This window comes from Triturus cristatus, chromosome 12 (genome assembly GCF_964204655.1).
Source record: "Triturus cristatus chromosome 12, aTriCri1.1, whole genome shotgun sequence".
NCBI classification, from domain to species: domain Eukaryota; kingdom Metazoa; phylum Chordata; class Amphibia; order Caudata; family Salamandridae; genus Triturus; species Triturus cristatus.
The window spans coordinates 769,763,469-769,785,486 of NC_140595.1; the positions used below are offsets into that span (position 1 = coordinate 769,763,469).

The window sequence follows — 22,018 nt, forward strand, 5'->3', positions numbered from 1 at the left end:
AACTATACTATCTGCCACCATGTATCCTTCTTGTGTAAATACAAAAACGATTTGTTGGATTGATCATATAAAATATATATATTTTCTCCACAGAACGCCCCTGACGAAGGGACAGCAAAGTCCCGAAATGCATTGGGCTCATCACAAGCATCTTGTTGTGATTTTGTGAAATATTATGTGGTATATTTAAATATTGCACTGTATATGGTAGTTGCCTACCGTTTCTTGTAAATGTGTTGATACATACATGATGTTATAATTTGAAGCTGATGTTTACATATATGCTGAAAATATATGTTCAAACGAGTATCATTGTTTGGTGTTTCTTGAACATTTTGTGAATAAGATTAATTGTTAGTAACTTTGTTACATGTAGCACAGTGCGCAGCGTCAATCATTAGTTGATTGAATTATTTGATCTAATAAATTAAAGCCATGGCTTAACACACGTGAACTGCATGCATGTGCTTTACACCGCGTGCTGCCTGATCAGCATTTTATTTCCTCTCTGTGAGTTTTCTGCTTTTGCAACTAGACCGCTCACACAAGAAACCTATGACTGAGACAAGCCAGGCCTGTCGGCCTTCTGGATTCCCGGATGGCGGTTTAATAGAAATGAGTTACACCAATGGTTTTGTAAATTATTGGATTTGGTATCACAAAGGCACCTATGTGACCCTTTCTAAATACACAATGGAGAGAGGCCTAGGATTGGATGAGCAAGGAATCTGAGCACTGTTATGGTGCCCTGATTCACACTGTTTGAGCTCCAGAGGTCACCCTCCCACAACCAGAACTCATGCGTACACCTAAAGGCGACACGGCTCACATGTACCATACACGCATTAGGAAACCGAAGAACTCCGACTTTGAGCTGAGAGCTATTGGCTTTACCAATTTTAAAGTCCATTACAATACGAAATTCCACTAAAGCGGAGAGAATTTGTAAATGGTAAATTCAAAGTAAGTCTTTACTTACGTAAAATGTGCAGTGCACATGCAGTAACATATTGCTAAAACCATTCGGAAAGTGAATGGGTGCCAAAGGCGAGACCTGTTGGCTTTGACAGTCCTTTTCCTCTAAATGTGCAATGTGTTTAAGGCAGCATTGGTTCTGACCTAGATCAGCCAACCTAGCTACTGGGGACCCCCTCCCAGGCAGGATCGAGGTACTTGACAGCGAAAGCACCCAGGGCATGGTGCCCGAGATGGCCTTGTAGCTGATAAACCGCTAAATGACCAAGCTTACCTCAAACCCGGCCCTATGTCAAAAACCTGAAGACACATGTAAGTGATGGAGGGATTTGGAAAGAAAGTCTGTATTGTGTGAATGCCTGGACCCCATCCAGTTTCCCTTCCATATGGCTGTGAGTTATTGTACCAAAGTCACTGCTTTGAATATAACGATTGGAGATGCTCGTTGTGGCCTCTCTGTGAGGAGGTTGGATCATTTAGTGAGAAAAGTATTTAACAAAAGAGTCTTTGTGACTGGCTAGAAATTGCAGTTTGTGTAGAAAAGGGAATTTGTTTAAATCATTTGACATGAATTTACATTTAGTTTGAATATTTTTTTAATTTCCTTCACCTTAATATTAACTTTTTCTCTAATCGCTCTTTTTTGTTTATTTTATGTTTTTATGACACCAGCTATCTCTCAGACTAGTTAACAGCCATGCTTCTGTTTTTAAAGCGATCATGCTGTTGAACCTCATGGGAGTTGTTGTTACATATATTTTTATTTGGCATACATAGCCATAAAAAGTAGCACATTACAAACAATTAAAATGTAGATTGTACGAATATTGTAACCATAAGCACAATATAAAACCCAATAAAAACCTAATAAATTATATAATAAACACTCACCCCACCTATGAAAAGCTCTTGATTCATTACCAAGGCAGGGAAAAGCTCACTTATACATGAGCTATACATTTATACATCTGTACATATTGCCAAAAGTCAAAGATAATCCACAGATCATAGTTAAGGATGAAGTTCTATGACGTGCTAATTTCAAACTATATTACCATTTCCTTCAACGACTCCTGTATTGCAGTTAAAAATCTTCCTTTTGCGCACGTAAACTTTAAACAACTCATATTTATCAGTAAAGTAAGTGCTTGATCCCTACTAAACGTTTTATAAGCAAAAAAAATGGGGTTTACATTTTTTCCGTTCTTCTACAAACCACAAACATTCCATCAAGATATGTGGACTACTGCATTTTACGTGTAGGCCACCGGAACACAGACCTTGATCATTCGTCATTAAAGATTTTATCTTCCAATTAATATTACGTAGGTTCAGGCCAACTCTACATTTCAATACTACCTTTATAAATTTTGAGTCAGGCATGGCCTCTATATAGGGGAAGATGTTATCATTAGCCCACCCATTTATCAGGAACTGGGTGGATGATTTACTCTCCAAGTAACATAAATCTTCTTCTCGGGCCTTTATATCTATAATGGTCCGTAATACCGACTTGGTGATCTGCTGCCCTGATTTCCATTGGTCTGATTCTAGGGAAAGTTTAACACATAACTTGCCTAATTTATTTCTAGCTTGGAGTGCCCAGTTCAGGTCACTGGTCTCTATTTCTTTTTTACATAAATATGCTAATTTTAAATGTCCTTCCCCATTCATTCTCTGCCACAAGTTAAACGTTGCTTGCATTCCCCGGAAATTCCAGGCTGCAAGGTGACATTCCACTCGCACAGCCTGTAACATAGTTGACGAAGGGAGGGCAAGAAGCTGTTTCACGCATTTCCCCTCCTCTAAATTCCAATCCGATTTGCCCCCCCATGAATAAACCCTCAACGCCATACTGGAATTGTGGGCGGACCAATGCATTAAAAGCTGATAGTATTGGCCGCAGCGAGGGACCTCCATACTTCTGCTTAAATTGTTTAAGGCCCCATACTGAGGAAAGAGCCTTCGTTTTTAATGACTGTATGTGATCCTTCCAATTTAACTTACTGTCGAACCACATACCCAAATATTTATATCTATCCACTTCTTTAACTCTTACCTCACCCAGTTTCCAGTAAAAAAGACCTCTTTCTCTTACCCAGTACCATTATTTTTGTCTTTTCTAAATTAACCGTGAGGCTTTTATTTTTACAGTATTCGTGAAAGGTATCCAAGTTTTTTTTGCAGGCCCAACTCTGTCATGTCTGTTTCCACTAAATCATCCGCGTATAGCAGACATGATATATGGGTTTCCCCCATCTTGGGGCTTAAACCTCCGGCTTTACTCGGTGTAGTTGGCAGGTCGGCTAGGAACAGAGAAAATAACAATGGGCCAAAACACATCCCTGCCGCAGGCCATTCATTATCTGAATTTTCTTAGATAGATTCCCAAGGGTATCCAAGATTACCCTAGCCCAATTCTTTGAGTGCATTTCCTGGATTAGAGAAAGTACTATCTTGTTGATTCCGAGCTTTGCCAGCGTACTCCATAATATACTACGATCTACTGAATCAAAGGCTGCTCGGAAATCCACAAAGCAGCAAAACAAGCTGCCACACACATCCATTGCCTTTTTTGCCAGTGCCCATAGACTAAGGCAGTGATCAATGGTTATGTGGCCCTCTTTGAACCCCCCTTTTTCTATTAGTATCAGGTTGTGCTGTTCAGCCCAGGACTTCATTACCCCTAACAATATCTTATAGAATACCTTCTCCCCCCACGTCCAGCAAGCATATATGGCAATAGTTCCGGGGCAATGTAGCATCCTCCTTTTAAGGTCTCGCCTAGCGACGCAGCGTATGCGGTGCTCGCTTGCGAGATCTATTGTCGATTTAGCTTCCGAAGCGGGGGTGGAAGCTCGACCCATGCTTCTGATTGACGCGGCTCCCAAATGCATGCGTTTCATTGGGAGGGAGGCATGTTTTGTTCCCTCCCTGTCTCCTGCTCGCCGTGCCTGCCCAAACAGGAGATGAGCACGCGCCCGGCGTCTCTTTCGCTCGCTGCGTTTCAGGCACATGTGCGAAATGCGTGCTTTCACTTTTATTTTCCTTTTCCTCGCGCACGACGTCTCTGGGGATCTCGGCTGGACAAACTTAATATTCATAGTGGCCACGCACCTTTGTTTTTTTTAGGTCTCGCCTGGCGTAAGACTGCGCAGACCTGCGCAGTCTCGCTGGCGAGATTGAATGTTTTGGTTAGATTTCTCTAGTAGGCTTTAAGCCCCGCCCCTCCTTTCCATTGGCTGGCGTCACCGTTTATGCTAAATAATGGCCAGTCCTTGGAAAGGAGCGTCTTGTGACGTACACTTTTCTCTTTTAGAGCCGTCCCAGTTGGACTGGCTGCCCCGACTTACTGCTGGCGTAAAAGGTTTTTTATCTTTATGGGGCCAAACACATGGCCCCATAAAGATAAGAAACCAGTCATGCGAAGCAGTCCAACTGGGACGCTCTAAGAGAGAGTTGTTGTTGGCGTTGCAGCGCGCGCCTGCAGTGTCGGCTACCCGGGCTCACTCCTCTCGGTCAGGCGCTGCAGCAGTTGAACGCAGGGCAGCAGAAGAGGCTCTCCCGCTGGGTTCTGACGGCATCTCGGCCTTTGCTTTCCCTGGCCTTCGCTTTCCACGGCTTACCTCCGGTCTTGTCGCCGCAGCTGACCTGGCGGACACGGAGTCTGCGCTGGAGCCCACACCTTTGCTTTTTTTTTAATAGCATGACCACAAACACTCTTGAAAAGATGGTATTTTATACCATTTGCGAGAACACCGTTTTGTCCCTTAAACCCGGAGTGGTAACAGGCTCTTTTTCGGGTGATATTCACTCACCAGGAAGACCCACGCAATAAGCGTGAGTGCTGAAATAATTTTACACAGACACAGTATCCTGCCAGGATAGGCGCTAGAACATGACATATTCTCTGAAGCTGGGTACCGCGAGCCTGCTTCGAATTCAGCACTCAATGCCTCTTTGTTATCGCCCCCCTGCGGAAGCGGAGTGGTGTAGTTTGAAACGGGGGACCCGATCCCAACTGGGTCGTTTTATGTGCAGGTAACTCGCACAGCTTCGCAGCATGCACCTTAACCGAGTGACTTACCGCCCTACAGTACTGGGGCCTGTGGCATGTTAAGATAAACTTCGCAGCTAACGTGAACCTCTTGAGCTATCTGACTAGAATTTAAACCTGTTGAGTTTGGGCACTCGGCTGTCTGCAGTAGGCGCCTTAAGCACCCTAATAGGCTCGTAAAATCAATCCAAGATGTATTAAACGTAGTGCCCTGAAGACCTGGAAAATTCAATAGTATGCCAAAATCAGGGCTAATCAGTGAATATTTCTGTCAGCCGTTTAACCTCATGGACTTCCGGCCTTGAGCCACACCGTGCAGCCAAATGCACGGAAAACAATAGGGAATTTAAAGGGGGGGAAGGGCTGGAGGGGCGTGGGGATTGGGGCGGAGTGCAAGCGTAGCTTTTATTGACTCTCGCACAACTCATTATTATGTTCTCGAAGAAGACCCAGCTCCCCTTCCAAGTGCCAAGAAACGTGTTGCCATGTTCCACAGTTGTGTTTTTCTTTGTTGTTGCAGCGAGCGCCAGGGTAGATACTGGAGAGGCGAACAGGCGCTGACTCACAAGAGCGTGGCAGGTCCTCGTGAAACACAAGACAGTCACAGCTCTAGGGATCTCCCACCTGGCTGTGAACGGCCCAGACAGCCGTGGGGGTTTCATTATATGGCTTTGCACTTGTCGCCTACATTTGTAACCTCACGTTGCTAAAGTGTACTGGAGGCGCGTGCTTTGAATTGCCATTACGTGGACGCGCAACGCAGCCGGTGCCTAGACCATCAGAGTTGCACCATCTCAGTTTGTTCCAAAGTCGTTGCTCTTGTGAGATTCTGTCCCTCGGTGTGACCACCTGAGGATAGCATTTCTATGCGGAGCTCAGACCCCGAGCAGAGCCTACTTCTGCTCTGTGCATTCGGTGCAGCTTCGGCGCTGGCTCTCGGGTTACAGGGGCCCCGACCCCAGTCAAGGGCCCCTTTCATCTCTGGTAGAGGCCAGACGTGACGGGATAGCCGTTACTGCCTTCAGTGTGCTGAGGCGGGAGGTGTCTGCCTGCCCATGAGGTGGACGGTTTCTCAAATGGAGAGAACGCTTACAAGATGCAATATTTGTATTGCATTTGAGACGCAGCCCACATTGCGCGGATTAGAGATCGGACTGTTCTGAGCTTGCAGTCTATTGGATGCCCAATCGGATGAGCACCGTAGTATCCGTGTGTGCAAGTTCACAAGTGCCGTGTAACTCCGTGGTCCAAATATAAAGCACAAGCCGTTTGAATGGGTTTGGCGACAAAACTTTGTACATGATAATAAAGCGGTACCTTGGATCACAAACGGCTGAATGGTTACACAGATCAGTGGTGGGGGTGACTTGTGGTGAACGAGGCAGGACAGAAATCCTGCAAGTGTGTTACTTATTGATGGGGCCAATATAATTATGCGGCAGGGGCTGACTGCATTTTGTGGCAGGACTGACTAATTTATGTGGCAAGAAAATGCTAATTATTCAGCGCACTTTCAAAGCCGCCGGGACAATGGCGGGCGCTTGTTTGCAATGCCATGTCTCGCATTTACAAGAGTTTGAGCTATTCGCATTGTAAATGCCAATAACTTAAAACTCTCGCAAATGCGGCACCTATGGCATTGCAATTTTCTTTTGGTCAAAGCCCCCATGCTGCACTTTCACGTGCATTAAGGCCGCGCCCCTTTCTTTAAAAGAGCCGTGTCTAAGGAAAGGTGCGCGGCCGCTACTGAAGTGAAACCGCAGCATGGGGGCTTTTAAAAAAAAAAAAAGCATTTGTTTAATGAACAGATGCTTTTTTTGTTGTAAAAGCCCCCATTTCACTTTAATATCGGCCACGCACCTTTTGTGAGACACCGCTTCTTTACAGAAAGGGGCGCGGCCTTCATGCACGTGAAAGTGCGGCATGAGGCTTTAACAACAACAAGAATATCTGCAATGCCATAGGTCTCGCATTTGTGAGAGTTTAAGCTGTTGGCATTTACAATGCCAATAGCTCAAACTCGCGTAAATGCGAGACCTATTGCATTGCAAAGGCTTGTTATAAATTGGCCTAACAATAGCCCCCTTCCAAGTTTCTGGGAAAATACCAGAAACTAGAATATTTTGGAAGGTCGCTTTTAGGAAGCTTGCCCACCAATCAGTATTATTTTTTAATATAATTGCAGGCAGGTTATCTGGCCCTGCGGCTTTAGTTAGCTTTAAAGATCGAATAGTTTTTTTTATGATTTGAAAAGAGAAGTGCGGCTTTAATTGTTCTGACTCCTCGGGTCTTAGTTCTAGCGTGTTCTTCAGATCTTTACCCTTATACAAATTACTTAGATGATTTACCCAATCATCTTTCCCCACCAAACACCGCATTTCCCCTTGTACATTTCCCTCTTTTACCAATTGCCAGAATAACCTTACATTATTTGTATTAATCACTTCTAACATTGTTTGCCAATTTTTGTACTTATATTCTAATTTCCTTTCTCTTATTTTGTTTTTATATTACAGTTTAGCCACTCGGAGGCTCGCCATTATCTGCTTTTTTCCTTAACTGTCTTTCCCATTTTCGTACCCTGTGTTTCAAATTCCTGCGCTTGTTGTTAAACCAACCATTTATTCTCTCTTTTGGGCGGGCCCTGCTTTTACTTTTGTCTTTAAACAATTTACCACCTGCTTAACTGTCTGAGTTGTTTTGGGAAACTCCCACCTTTTGATTCTTTTATAAAAAAGTATGTTGTATTAATTTTCAACGATTCTGAAAGAACATGTACAATATTACTCCAAATTGTTCCTTCCCAAGTCCTAATCTTTACTCTAACTTTAGCCTTAATCCTAATCCTCACTTTCTAACCCCAAACCATCGGGTAACCCTAACGCTAGCCCTGCCTTAAACCATTACCCTGAACTTGACTCCCATCCTAAGCCGAAATCTAAACATTACTCCTTCCCTAACCTGAATCCAAAGTTTATCTCGCGCCGCGGGCCTAACCTCATCCATCGCCCTAGTTACCCTTTTACCCCTACCCTAACACTTGGTCATTACTATATGCAATCCAATCCAAATGACCCAAGGTTGCTGCTGATTCCCGCCTGGCATTGCCTCTTACGATTATTAGACACAGAGGCCAACCCTCCTAGTGTCGGTGGGGCGTTTCAATGTTATTTTACCTTACCGCACAGATTTAACCCCTTAAATCCTTGCTTGGTTGAATACATTTTTCAAACTTAATACAGATTCAGACATGCCATGGCTTAATAAACTATATATGCAGATCAGAGCATAATACACTCTCTGTGACCAATATTGAGGGAGGGGATGGACCCCTCCGCCACGCATCAAGGGTAATAGATAGCAGATTACACTCGTCGCGTATGTGTGCATATGTGTGTTTATATATAGTATTCTGCCTCAGAAGTAAAATAAGGTGTCCCAATGAAACCTGTTTTTTAGAACAAGTGTAATAATAATCCTTCATTTCCTCTTTTGTTATTACAGTGCAGAGGTCACATTCCACACGACTGCCACCGTGCAGGGTTGGCTCATGTAAATAAGCAATGCGTGTCTCCCCGAGTCCTTTGTAGATCGTTCTACAGAGGGAAGTGAGAGTTCTGTTGTGATTCTGGATCACTGCGCACATGTATGTGCTCCGTGTGCGGTTCAATACCTTTTTCCCAAGGAAATGTCCGCACGAAAACACATCATGGCCTACGCCGTGCATGCAGACCCACAAAATGTAATAACCTGTTCATTACCATGGTTGAGAGAGGGAGGGGCTCCCTGACCCCCTTGAGGCTGTTCTTGAGCATCCCGGCTCTCCCCACACTCCCTGGTTATAAATATCCTATTGCACGAGTTCTGTCTGCACAGACCGGGTGTCCTGTGCAAAAACAGATGCATCGAACCCTCTCTCGCCCCTGTTGTGCTTCCTTAATATCCCGAAGTCTGCCTGGTGACTTTGGCATGATTTGGGGAAAGCCTGTTTCAAAAGTTCTTGAATGGAAGAGTGGACCTGTCTGAATATTCTGCGCAGACAGTGCTTCGAGGCTAGTCTTTCTGAGTACATTGCTGTATTAAATTAGTGTTTCTTCTGTGGTGTGATTACATTCGTCTCTGGACAAATTCTTGCCTTGAAAGGACACGTGCAGCTGCTTCTCATGGCCATCCGGGTTGAGCTACAAGCCGCGCTGCCAAGAACACCCCCACATTACAACAGCAGCCCCCATTGTTCCAGCTCCTGGATTCATTAGGCCAGGGTTATCTCCTTGGATGTGTCCTCCATGGATCACCTCCTTGAGTCCGGTGTCTGAAGGATGGTGCACAGGTGGCCACCGCCTCTCCTCCATGGGTCACCTGCTTGAGTCCGGTGTCTGAAGGATGGTGCACAGGTGGCCACCGCCTCTCCTCCATGGATCGCCTGCTTGAGTCCGGTGTCTGAAGGATGGTGCACAGGTGGCCACCGCCTCTCCTCCATGGATCGCCTGCTTGAGTCCGGTGTCTGAAGGATGGTGCACAGGTGGCCACCGCCTCTCCTCCATGGGTCACCTGCTTGAGTCCGGTGTCTGAAAGATGGTGCACAGGTGGCCACCGCCTCTCCTCCATGGGTCACCTGCTTGAGTCCGGTGTCTGAAGGATGGTGCACAGGTGGCCACCGCCTCTCCTCCATGGATCGCCTGCTTGAGTCCGGTGTCTGAAGGATGGTGCACAGGTGGCCACCGCCTCTCCTCCATGGATCGCCTGCTTGAGTCCGGTGTCTGAAGGATGGTGCACAGGTGGCCACCGCCTCTCCTCCATGGATCGCCTGCTTGAGTCCGGTGTCTGAAGGATGGTGCACAGGTGGCCACCGCCTCTCCTCCATGGATCGCCTGCTTGAGTCCGGTGTCTGAAGGATGGTGCACAGGTGGCCACCGCCTCTCCTCCATGGATCACCTGCTTGAGTCCGGTGTCTGAAGGATGGTGCACAGGTGGCCACCGCCTCTCCTCCATTGATCGCCTGCTTGAGTCCGGTGTCTGAAGGATGGTGCACAGGTGGCCACCGCCTCTCCTCCATTGATCGCCTGCTTGAGTCCGGTGTCTGAAGGATGGTGCACAGGTGGCCACCGCCTCTCCTCCATGGATCACCTGCTTGAGTCCGGTGTCTGAAGGATGGTGCACAGGTGGCCACCGCCTCTCCTCCATTGATCGCCTGCTTGAGTCCGGTGTCTGAAGGATGGTGCACAGGTGGCCACCGCCTCTCCTCCATTGATCGCCTGCTTGAGTCCGGTGTCTGAAGGATGGTGCACAGGTGGCCACCGCCTCTCCTCCATGGATCACCTGCTTGAGTCCGGTGTCTGAAGGATGGTGCACAGGTGGCCACCGCCTCTCCTCCATTGATCGCCTGCTTGAGTCCGGTGTCTGAAGGATGGTGCACAGGTGGCCACCGCCTCTCCTCCATGGATCACCTGCTTGAGTCCGGTGTCTGAAGGATGGTGCACAGGTGGCCACCGCCTCTCCTCCATTGATCGCATGCTTGAGTCCGGTGTCTGAAGGATGGTGCACAGGTGCCACCGCCTCTCCTCCATTGATCGCCTGCTTGAGTCCGGTGTCTGAAGGATGGTGCACAGGTGGCCACCGCCTCTCCTCCATGGATCGCCTGCTTGAGTCCGGTGTCTGAAGGATGGTGCACAGGTGGCCACCGCCTCTCCTCCATGGATCACCTGCTTGAGTCCGGTGTCTGAAGGATGGTGCACAGGTGGCCACCGCCTCTCCTCCATTGATCGCCTGCTTGAGTCCGGTGTCTGAAGGATGGTGCACAGGTGGCCACCGCCTCTCCTCCATTGATCGCCTGCTTGAGTCCGGTGTCTGAAGGATGGTGCACAGGTGGCCACCGCCTCTCCTCCATGGATCACCTGCTTGAGTCCGGTGTCTGAAGGATGGTGCACAGGTGGCCACCGCCTCTCCTCCATTGATCGCCTGCTTGAGTCCGGTGTCTGAAGGATGGTGCACAGGTGGCCACCGCCTCTCCTCCATGGATCACCTGCTTGAGTCCGGTGTCTGAAGGATGGTGCACAGGTGGCCACCGCCTCTCCTCCATTGATCGCATGCTTGAGTCCGGTGTCTGAAGGATGGTGCACAGGTGCCACCGCCTCTCCTCCATTGATCGCCTGCTTGAGTCCGGTGTCTGAAGGATGGTGCACAGGTGGCCACCGCCTCTCCTCCATGGATCACCTGCTTGAGTCCGGTGTCTGAAGGATGGTGCACAGGTGGCCACCGCCTCTCCTCCATTGATCGCATGCTTGAGTCCGGTGTCTGAAGGATGGTGCACAGGTGGCCACCGCCTCTCCTCCATGGATCACCTGCTTGACTCCGGTGTCTGAAGGATGGTGCACAGGTGGCCACCGCCTCTCCTCCATTGATCGCCTGCTTGAGTCCGGTGTCTGAAGGATGGTGCACAGGTGGCCACCGCCTCTCCTCCATGGATCGCCTGCTTGAGTCCGGTGTCTGAAGGATGGTGCACAGGTGGCCACCGCCTCTCTTCCATGGATCGCCTGCTTGAGTCCGGTGTCTGAAGGATGGTGCACAGGTGGCCACCGCCTCTCCTCCAAGGATCACCTGCTTGACTCCGGTGTCTGAAGGATGGTGCACAGGTGGCCACCGCCTCTCCTCCAAGGATCACCTGCTTGAGTCAGATGTCTGAAGGATGGTGCACAGGTGGCCACTGTCCTCCATGGATCACCTGCTTGAGTCCGGTGTCTGAAGGATGGTGCACAGGTGGCCACTATCCTCCATGGATCACCTGCTTGAGTCCGGTGTCTGAAGGATGGTGCACAGGTGGCCACCGCCTCTCCTCCATTGATCGCCTGCTTGAGTCAGATGTCTGAAGGATGGTGCACAGGTGGCCACTGTCCTCCATGGATCACCTGCTTGAGTCCGGTGTCTGAAGGATGGTGCACAGGTGGCCACTATCCTCCATGGATCACCTGCTTGAGTCCGGTGTCTGAAGGATGGTGCACAGGTGGCCACTATCCTCCATGGATCACCTGCTTGAGTCCGGTGTCTGAAGGATGGTGCACAGGTGGCCACCGCCTCTCCTCCATTTATCGCCTGCTTGAGTCCGGTGTCTGAAGGATGGTGCACAGGTGGCCACCGCCTCTCTTCCATGGATCGCCTGCTTGAGTCCGGTGTCTGAAGGATGGTGCACAGGTGGCCACCGCCTCTCCTCCATGGGTCACCTGCTTGAGTCCGGTGTCTGAAGGATGGTGCACAGGTGGCCACCGCCTCTCCTCCATTGATCGCATGCTTGAGTCCGGTGTCTGAAGGATGGTGCACAGGTGCCACCGCCTCTCCTCCATTGATCGCCTGCTTGAGTCCGGTGTCTGAAGGATGGTGCACAGGTGGCCACCGCCTCTCCTCCATGGATCACCTGCTTGAGTCCGGTGTCTGAAGGATGGTGCACAGGTGGCCACCGCCTCTCCTCCATTGATCGCATGCTTGAGTCCGGTGTCTGAAGGATGGTGCACAGGTGCCACCGCCTCTCCTCCATTGATCGCCTGCTTGAGTCCGGTGTCTGAAGGATGGTGCACAGGTGGCCACCGCCTCTCCTCCATGGATCACCTGCTTGAGTCCGGTGTCTGAAGGATGGTGCACAGGTGGCCACCGCCTCTCCTCCATTGATCGCATGCTTGAGTCCGGTGTCTGAAGGATGGTGCACAGGTGGCCACCGCCTCTCCTCCATGGATCACCTGCTTGACTCCGGTGTCTGAAGGATGGTGCACAGGTGGCCACCGCCTCTCCTCCATTGATCGCCTGCTTGAGTCCGGTGTCTGAAGGATGGTGCACAGGTGGCCACCGCCTCTCCTCCATGGATCGCCTGCTTGAGTCCGGTGTCTGAAGGATGGTGCACAGGTGGCCACCGCCTCTCTTCCATGGATCGCCTGCTTGAGTCCGGTGTCTGAAGGATGGTGCACAGGTGGCCACCGCCTCTCCTCCAAGGATCACCTGCTTGACTTCCGGTGTCTGAAGGATGGTGCACAGGTGGTCACCGCCTCTCCTCCAAGGATCACCTGCTTGAGTCAGATGTCTGAAGGATGGTGCACAGGTGGCCACTGTCCTCCATGGATCACCTGCTTGAGTCCGGTGTCTGAAGGATGGTGCACAGGTGGCCACTATCCTCCATGGATCACCTGCTTGAGTCCGGTGTCTGAAGGATGGTGCACAGGTGGCCTCCGCCTCTCCTCCATGGATCGCCTGCTTGAGTCCGGTGTCTGAAGGATGGTGCACAGGTGGCCACCGCCTCTCCTCCATTGATCGCATGCTTGAGTCCGGTGTCTGAAGGATGGTGCACAGGTGGCCACCGCCTCTCCTCCATGGATCACCTGCTTGACTCCGGTGTCTGAAGGATGGTGCACAGGTGGCCACCGCCTCTCCTCCATTGATCGCCTGCTTGAGTCCGGTGTCTGAAGGATGGTGCACAGGTGGCCACCGCCTCTCCTCCATGGATCGCCTGCTTGAGTCCGGTGTCTGAAGGATGGTGCACAGGTGGCCACCGCCTCTCTTCCATGGATCGCCTGCTTGAGTCCGGTGTCTGAAGGATGGTGCACAGGTGGCCACCGCCTCTCCTCCAAGGATCACCTGCTTGACTCCGGTGTCTGAAGGATGGTGCACAGGTGGCCACCGCCTCTCCTCCAAGGATCACCTGCTTGAGTCAGATGTCTGAAGGATGGTGCACAGGTGGCCACTGTCCTCCATGGATCACCTGCTTGAGTCCGGTGTCTGAAGGATGGTGCACAGGTGGCCACTATCCTCCATGGATCGCCTGCTTGAGTCCGGTGTCTGAAGGATGGTGCACAGGTGGCCACCGCCTCTCCTCCATGGATCGCCTGCTTGAGTCCGGTGTCTGAAGGATGGTGCACAGGTGGCCACCGCCTCTCCTCCATGGATCGCCTGCTTGAGTCCGGTGTCTGAAGGATGGTGCACAGGTGGCCACTGTCCTCCATGGACCACCTGCTAGAGTCAGATGTCTGCCAATGAGAGACTTGTTACGCGCTAAAGCCCTGGAGAGTCGGAGAAACCGAGATGAACTCACCGAGCTCAGCGGTGGGAAGGCGGCGGTGTGCGTCTTCGGAATGTGCAATGCTGTGACAGACACGCAGCGTCCATGCCTTCAGAGCCCCCGTGAATCCTCGTGCCCATCTCTGCTCTTCGCCAGCTGCCTCAAACCGCCAGCTTCTAGACTGGGCTACCGTCTGGAGAGGATCACATAGGAGCGAACCATTGAAAATCTAACGCGCGGCCTCGTGGCGCTACACTGACCCCAGATGAACCAGCAGTGATCAGTCTCTCATCTGGAAACTTTAGTGTAACTCATTAGTTGGCCACAGACCGCGCTGTGTCACCGCGGGTGACAGTGGTCGCCATGCCGGCCGTGTCACAGCTTGCGACCCCGTTCTTCTGTTTCTGGATGACCCTCGGCTGTGGATGTAAACTGTTTTGGCCGAGGAGGTGAACAGAGCTCTTTAGCGGATGTATGTATGAATAAATTACCGCCCAAAAGCAGGTTTTGTGACATTAAAAAAACAAAAACGGAGCAGGATTTTCAAGGAATTCGGGCCCTAGACAAGGAGAAGAAAAGATAAGCTGTGCAAACAGGCAGGCATGTCTTGTAAGACGCATGCCCCTTTAAAGTGCCCAAGAGCAAACATGCTGGGGGTATTGTGAAGACACAAAGCACACAGCCCGGCTGCCATTAGTCACCGCAGGGGCCAGGCCTCGGAGCTCAGGGCCCCCCCTGACAATGGCTTCTGCAACCGACGTCAGCCCCCAGCCCCCCTGTTTGTTCACCAGAGCAGGCCGAGCCGCAGGGAGGCTCATTTAACGCCCCCCCCCCCCCAGGGTGGGACACAAAGGGCCTAGATTTGAGGGGAGGGGGTGTTTTCAGGGCGTGGGGGTGGGGCGGCACTCACCTGGTTCTGCTGCACTCTGCCAATGTACTGGGGTCACACTCTCAAAGATGGTTGAGGGCGGTGGCCCTGCCTGGGTGGCATACTACAGTTACCCTCTAGCGCTTGTTAACACAGTATGTTTTTTCCAGGCACTATAAATAGCGGATATTGCTTCTCTCCTTTTTAATGACACTCGGGTTGCAAAAGCTTATTAAATGGAAACACGGGCGAGAAACACGGCCCTTTATAGGCTATAAAGGGCCGTGTTTCTCGAGCCCAGGTTTCCATATAATAAGCTTTTGCAACCCGAGTGTCATTAAAAAGGAGAGAAACAATATCTGTTATTTATAGTGCCTGGAAAAAATACTGAGGTTACAAGCGCTATAGTAACACAATTTATGTTTAGTATAGTTAGTATAACATATTTTTTTTTATTACAACCTTTATTGTCATTATTAGTTATAATCCTGGCTCACGTCTATTGCCTGACTGGACAGAAGCACCAGAACACACGGTTTGTGAGGGGAAAGCTCAGGAGTGGAGGGGCACGTGCGGTCTCGGTAAACAAAGTCCTAATGTTTCAATACAAACCGCTCCAGTCCAGTCCATACGACGAGAGATGGGGGCCTGGGGAGGAGAGAGAGCCAGGTAAAGAGGCCAAAAAGTGAATGTGCATGAGATTGAACACTATTCATTGAAAATGACCCCTCCACAGAGGGGCAGTCAATTAAATGGGCAGGTGGGTTGAACTCTGCTGCCCTCACGTCCAAGGGTAATCCTAGAAGGAAAAGGCTAAAGAAAGACAAGCATTGGCATAGCCAATAGGTCTCGCCTTTGGGACCTTATAAGTGTTTAGCCATGCAACACTTGATGTTGTTGCACCAAGGATATTGTGCTGGATAACTAAACACTTCTAAGGTCCCAACGGCGAGACCTTTTGGCTATGCCAATGCTTGTTAAACCAGTTCATATCGCAGTATTTTAATTTTTCATGAGCGCATTTTGCAAGCAGTTACTGGTAGGTATTAGCAGTGTTGTATATATTTTGTGTTCGCGTTTTTGCAGTTGGTAGAGGGGTCTTTACATTGAACTATTATCTTTTTCTGTTCTCTTTGTTTTTTCAAGCAGTGGGGGGGGGGTGGTCTGGGTTTCTCCTCTTAGATGATCGAGCCTGAGAACCCGGCGACTGATCGGCCTGTCTGACGGAAACGGAAAAGCCTGGTCACTCAGTGTCATGCGATGTCTGAAAACACAGGAAATTACAAAACAAACGACCCCTGTGTTCTGGGAGGAACCATGGGCCACCGGGACGGGTCAACCAGCTGAACGCTGACGCGCCGAAACGACTCCCAGCCAGGGTTACTCACCCCGCCACCCGTCCAAGAGTAGGTACATGGATGTCATTGACATTGGAGAACCGGAGCACCTTCTGTACAATTTCAAGCCCTGCATTACAACTAGGGCGCACTGGGGCAGTGTCTACCACAGCACACATGTAACTGGGTGCACTAGGCACAGACTGGCACTTTGGGCCCACTTACAGTTCATGCGCTTTCCCCAATAGCCGCAAACTTGCACTGGCGAAAGCACTTTTAGTGAAAAGCGGACCAGCTGTTGGAGTCGCCAGCCTGGCTTTCGATGTGCAGGCAGCAAACTGTCCTACATTTCACAGGGTTGAGTCGCTCCGCAGTTGGATGGAGCGAGTGTCCCCACCTGCCTCGCGCGGAAACGTGGGTGCCTAGGACCCCGTCCCCTCTTCATAAGGGTGCATTGAATGTGCCCAGCTCTAAGTGTCACCCAGATAGTGCGCCTCCCGACAGCTTCTTTACCTCTGTGCCTTCATCTGTCATGCAGTGTGCAAAGCGCTTCCTCATTTGCATGGAGTCTAGCCCTATGCAAATGAGGACATGCCCTAGTAATCGCACAGGTGCAGAAAGTGCATCAGCCTGATCCATACTATAGAAGGGGCTGCATAGGCATTTGCATCCCATTATATGATAAAATGGTCTGTGTGGGGTGAGGCATGGGGGTAAGAAGTGGGCGAAAATGCCCCAGGGGCGCTCACAGTAATACGTCCCCACAGCATGAAGCGCTATATAACAAAATTATCATAATCTAGGTTGTCCATAACACAGAGACAGACCGAAAACAAACGTTCCACCAACCCAGGACTGGACTTCTAATCCATAAACAGCCTTGAATTTCTCATTGGTTCCTCAGGTACAGCCTGAGTCGCTGTGGCCCAACTTCCGGCTTGTGGCCCACCTTCCGGCTTGTGGCCCAACTTCGTGCACCAGTTTCTTGTACTGGTGACCTCTAAATTCCGTTTCTCAGGGTGAAACGGAGATTGCTAGCTGTGTTCCTAGTAAGTTTGTTGTCAGTCCGTCTTCTATTCTAACCCTCAGCTTTTTTTCTTGTTGTAGTTTTATTTATACATAAACTTGGTCCAAGGGGATTAGCCCACTTCACCTGAGAACCAGGTTCCATTACACAACATCAGATTCATGTTGTTTTCAGGCAAGGGGAGATTAAGTGGTTTGCCCAGAATCACAGGATGTTGAGCTGACGCCGGGAGTCAAGCCTGGTTCCCCAGTTCTTAAGTCAGTAGCTTTCCAGTTTCACATCTCCATGCACTTCCTTTTCGCCCCTGAAAGGGTCTTGTTCTCCAGCAGTCTTCCAGCATGTGCTGCTGCCCATCTCGTAGTTGGCACAGGCTGGCCTGGAATAGGGGTTCAGCCCATGAGGATGTTACCTGTGAGGAGCACTGGGTCAGGGCCTGGGTTTGGGACGGAAAGAAAGCAGGCTGAACAGTGCCCGAGCGTGCTACAATCGTTGTGCTGAGAAGTGGTCCAGCTGGGTGAAAAGTTGGGCCAGCAACCGTAAGAGGGTGTCACAAATGTATTAATGGAAGTGAAGGACCCCTGGCACATCAAGTGTGTGCAACTTTTGTTATGTTACTCCCGAACCTCTTCTTATGATCTCTGTTTCTAGAACCACGCCTTCTATGTATTTATGCCCCAGGAAGTATTTCCAGGTGTGCACTGTAACCCCCCCTCTGCTCCAGACTGGCCAACTCTTATTCCTGGGGCTGCTCTCCTTGTGAACCTCCTGTGGAGACCTTGCCCGGTTTGGAAGTTTTGCTCTTGGTGACCTCCAGTAAGGATCTGCCTGTGCCATGGATGAGACCTGCAGAACTGGTTTCCATATTGTAGGTGGGGCATCAAGAACTGGACACCAGGGGACAAACCAACTGGAAAGAGGAATCACTCTAGACTACTCAAGAAAATAAGGTGGTGCCGGGTGGACTTGAGTTTGGGCCTGGAGCTGTGTGTTTGGGGCGTGCCTGGGTATGAGCAGTGGTCATTGGTAGATGCCGCCTTCCCCTCCCTGGAGGCACACAGGCCCCTGATGAGGGCAGGAGTGGTCACAGAGGAGAGTTACTGGGGATATACCCTGAACTATAATAGTTCTGTGGATCTATGCAGGGCAGGCTGCAAGGACGTGAGCAGACACCCATGTTTCAGCAGTAGATGGGTTGAGATTTAAACTGCTTCTTTTACAGGGAATCAATTCCACAGATCTCTTGAGCTGCCATTGGCTAAGGTACACCCCCGCACCCCTCAGTTTTTCACCTTTGTTCCAAGGTTTGATTTTGAAAAGGGATAAGCTACTTTTAAATATAATTACAGTCCTTGTTGTGTAGTTCGTCAAACTAGGGACTGTAAACTGCAGAAGGGTATCAGGGTACCAGTTACACAACTGCTCCCAGTGCTGGGCTCACACTTCATTCCCTCAGTGGCAGGACATCCCTGGAGATCTTGATCATGTGGAGGCTTTTGTGTGAGAGTTGTGTGTCTAGATGTCTTCAAATTGTTCAGGAACCCGGCCCTGGTTTGTCAGCAGCGCTGCTTCGCGCCCACTAATTGTGTGTTCTGGCTACCACGATGACCCATGAGTTTACGGAACAACCCCTAGAACTTTAAGGAGCTATTACAAAATGAACTGTTCTCGCAGGACCTGTGCCCGAAATGTGCTCTGAATTCTAACACACACCAAGAAAGAATACTTAGGTTATAGAGTTAAGGATAAAAACATCAAAAATCTGTTTTGTTTTGTGGCTTTTCGACCTTGTTTTCTTTGGACTGGGTGTTCTGCTCGTCCCGCCTCTGTATGTTTTTGTCCTTGGATCTCATTCAATGCTACAAGCGATTTGGTGATTGCAAAATGGTTGATGGTGTTTGTGTGCTGTTTGTTTTTGTTCCTGCATCTTTACTTGTCCAACCAGTCAAATGTCCTTAAAAAGCCTGGCGTTCTGCCAGCCTCCCTGGATATTTTGTACTGGTCAGGATACCTTGTCGGGTGATCCCTTATAACAAAGGTTTAGGGCAGTAACCGGCTGCTTGCCAAAGAAAGTCCTGAGTGCTGGGTGATAAAATTCCAGGGCTAAAGTCTGGAAAGCATTCCTGTTTTAATGGATGTCAAAATACTCCATGCCTTAAAGATTTAGGAGTAAATTATTTCCTTGGTTTTAAACAAAACATTTCTACAGTTGGGTGAGGTGTCGGGTGCAGTGATCAACGTTATGCATTTTGGGTATATATACAGTTTAATTTCTGTGTTTGGTGCTTGACCATCTGTTTGCACGCTATGTATGCACCAAATGCGCAAATGCACTAGGCTGTATCCACCATGACAGGGTGATGTTCATGGGAAACCATTGTCCGTCCACTACTTTGAGACTGCTGCGGTGAAAGGTGATCCTTTAAGCCCACTGCAATCTTTCAAAGTCTTTACTTTCTGACTCCCATTTTTGGCAATTCTTTTATGCTTTATCTGGTCTTAAAATCTCCCAATGAGGCCTTAAAAGAAGAATGTTCAATGGTTCTAAGATTTTCACCTAAACATGTTTCCTTTTTCTCTGAAAATGTTCCCTAACATAACGCAGGGAAGCACTTTTCCTGGAGACAGATGGGGGAAAAGGCAGTTTGACACATGTCAGACTTTTCTCCTCCCTAGATTTCTTTCAGAGGCAGCAGTTTGTCTCCACACATCACTAGCTCTTCGTAGGCCACTTCACACCTTATTGCAATCTGTATGAATTCTATTTGAGTGTCTGCACTGAGATTTGGTTTTGATTGATCATAAATAGTGATTTTTTTTTTCTTCTTTTCTTTTTTTTTTTTAAGGTTTTCTAGTGACCTTAAACGTGGAAAAGGGAGAGGGTGGAACAGGATCACCCAACCTGTCAATGGCTGTCAGCCATGAGCGAACTAAGCTGCCAGTTCTGCTCAAAGCAGTGAACAGCAAGTTGGGGCCTGATCCCACTGTTCGGGGCTGCAGCAAAGTGTTTCACCGGCATCACAAGAGCGCGCTGATCCGGGCCTGCCAGCGGGTCCTGCTGAGGGAAAGGCGACTCCGTCGGCGCCGGCAAAGAACGCTGCCATTTTACATGAGGTGCTTGCCAACCCCAGGCTGCATAACTCCAGAACAGGAAGCTACCCAAAAAGACACACCATGCATGCTGAAGCTCACTGACCTCCCTGTGGCTCCGACTGGCCAGGATGCCTTTGCTGATAGGGTGGAGCAGGACCTTCAGGAGGCGGAGTCACTGGTGGGCATGGCAGGGGACGACACAGCCGAGCTGGAGGAGGAGCTGACCCTTGACCACATTCTGGAAGTGGTTAACCAGTTACATTACCACACCCACAAGGAGGAAGGGATCGAGGTGTGTTCCTCCTTCCTCTTGGGTTGCTGCCTCTACGGACAACAGTGCCCACAGCACCACACCATTCTACCCTACCACTGGCAGCTCTGGCACACGCCCACACAGAGCTGGGAGAGTGTGAGTGGAGATGCCCAGGAGATCTTAGAGAGACTTTACAGCGACCCTGCTAAGGTACACATCCGAGCGACTTACCAGTAAGTGTATAACCTGTTCAGCTTCAGCTGTTGCGATGGTTTGACACGGGAGAACTGATTGCACCTGCAGTAAAGTACTTGTTGGGGTGTGGTAGCGGGAATACTATTCTGTGATTTCACTGCTCTACGCTGTCATTGTTGGTGTGCTTCAAAGCTGGCACTGTTAGTAGTTATACTGCCTGAGTCTGGTGGTGTAAGGTGTTGTGTGTTTTCAATGGTTGTCCTGCCCATTGTGCGCTTAGTGGATAATGCAAAGTCGGGTAGTGTTGGCTGTGGGTATACAGCCCAGTCCTCACTTTGGTTATAATGGCCAGGACTGGTAGGGTTAATACTGGGTTGACTGCTCAGTGCTGAAGGTACTTGCAGGTGGGATACGGGTCTGGGTAGGCTGTGATTGCAGTGGGCATGCTGTGGAGAGATGGTAGTGTTGGCGCTGAACCCACCATATGAGTAGTGTTAGAAGCAGGTATATTGTTTCAGGGCTGACCTGAGTTAGCAGTGTCTAGGTTCAATTGGCTTATCTAAAAGCTCACAATGGGTAGACTAGTCCATCTGTTACAGAAACCGACTAGGCACATTGGGACAGAAACTTGGCATCACCCGAGAATCGCTTAGCAAGATCCCATCCTGACCACTACTGCAGATGTCTGGTCATGGTTAGACTCTGGATGTCCTGCCTGTATCTTCTCTGGCATACTGGGGTGTTGCATGCAACTCCTCTTTCTCTGGCTGGTTTGAAGCATGGCAGGGCACAGCTTCTAAGTGCAGGCATGAGGACAAGACGTGCTGCAGGGATTCAACGTGGAGAGGGTGTGATGCTTCACTCTGACTAACTTGGTTTAATGTGACTCCACAACCATTGTATTCCCAGCCATGAATCGCGTGCACAATATGAACATTGCAGGTAGATTGAACCACCCTGTACCCTACCTGGCACACCCTAGGAAAGTCACAAGACTTGTTTTGGCAAGAGTGCCACCTACTACCCGCGTCCTTGGGATAAGAACTTCCTAGAAAAAAAACAAGTCTTGTGACTTTCCTCAACGCCAGACAGCTGAATTGGTCAGTCAGTCGTAGGGAAGATTTAAAGTTTCATTTTTAGCCCATGCGATACAAATACAAACACAAACTGTAGCTCACA

General features: G+C 49.5%; 1 protein-coding gene across 1 annotated transcript in view; it reads left to right on the forward strand.

The window, feature by feature from the left end:
- Nucleotides 1-22,018, forward strand: part of LOC146782786 (protein mono-ADP-ribosyltransferase TIPARP-like) — a 78,792-nt gene that overhangs the window by 23,685 nt on the left and 33,089 nt on the right. Inside the window, exon 2 of the mRNA XM_085639516.1 lies at nucleotides 20,145-20,877. Within this exon, the coding sequence (XP_085495642.1) occupies nucleotides 20,207-20,877 (671 nt within the window). The 5' untranslated portion in view covers nucleotides 20,145-20,206. The remainder of the gene's footprint in view (nucleotides 1-20,144; nucleotides 20,878-22,018) is intronic.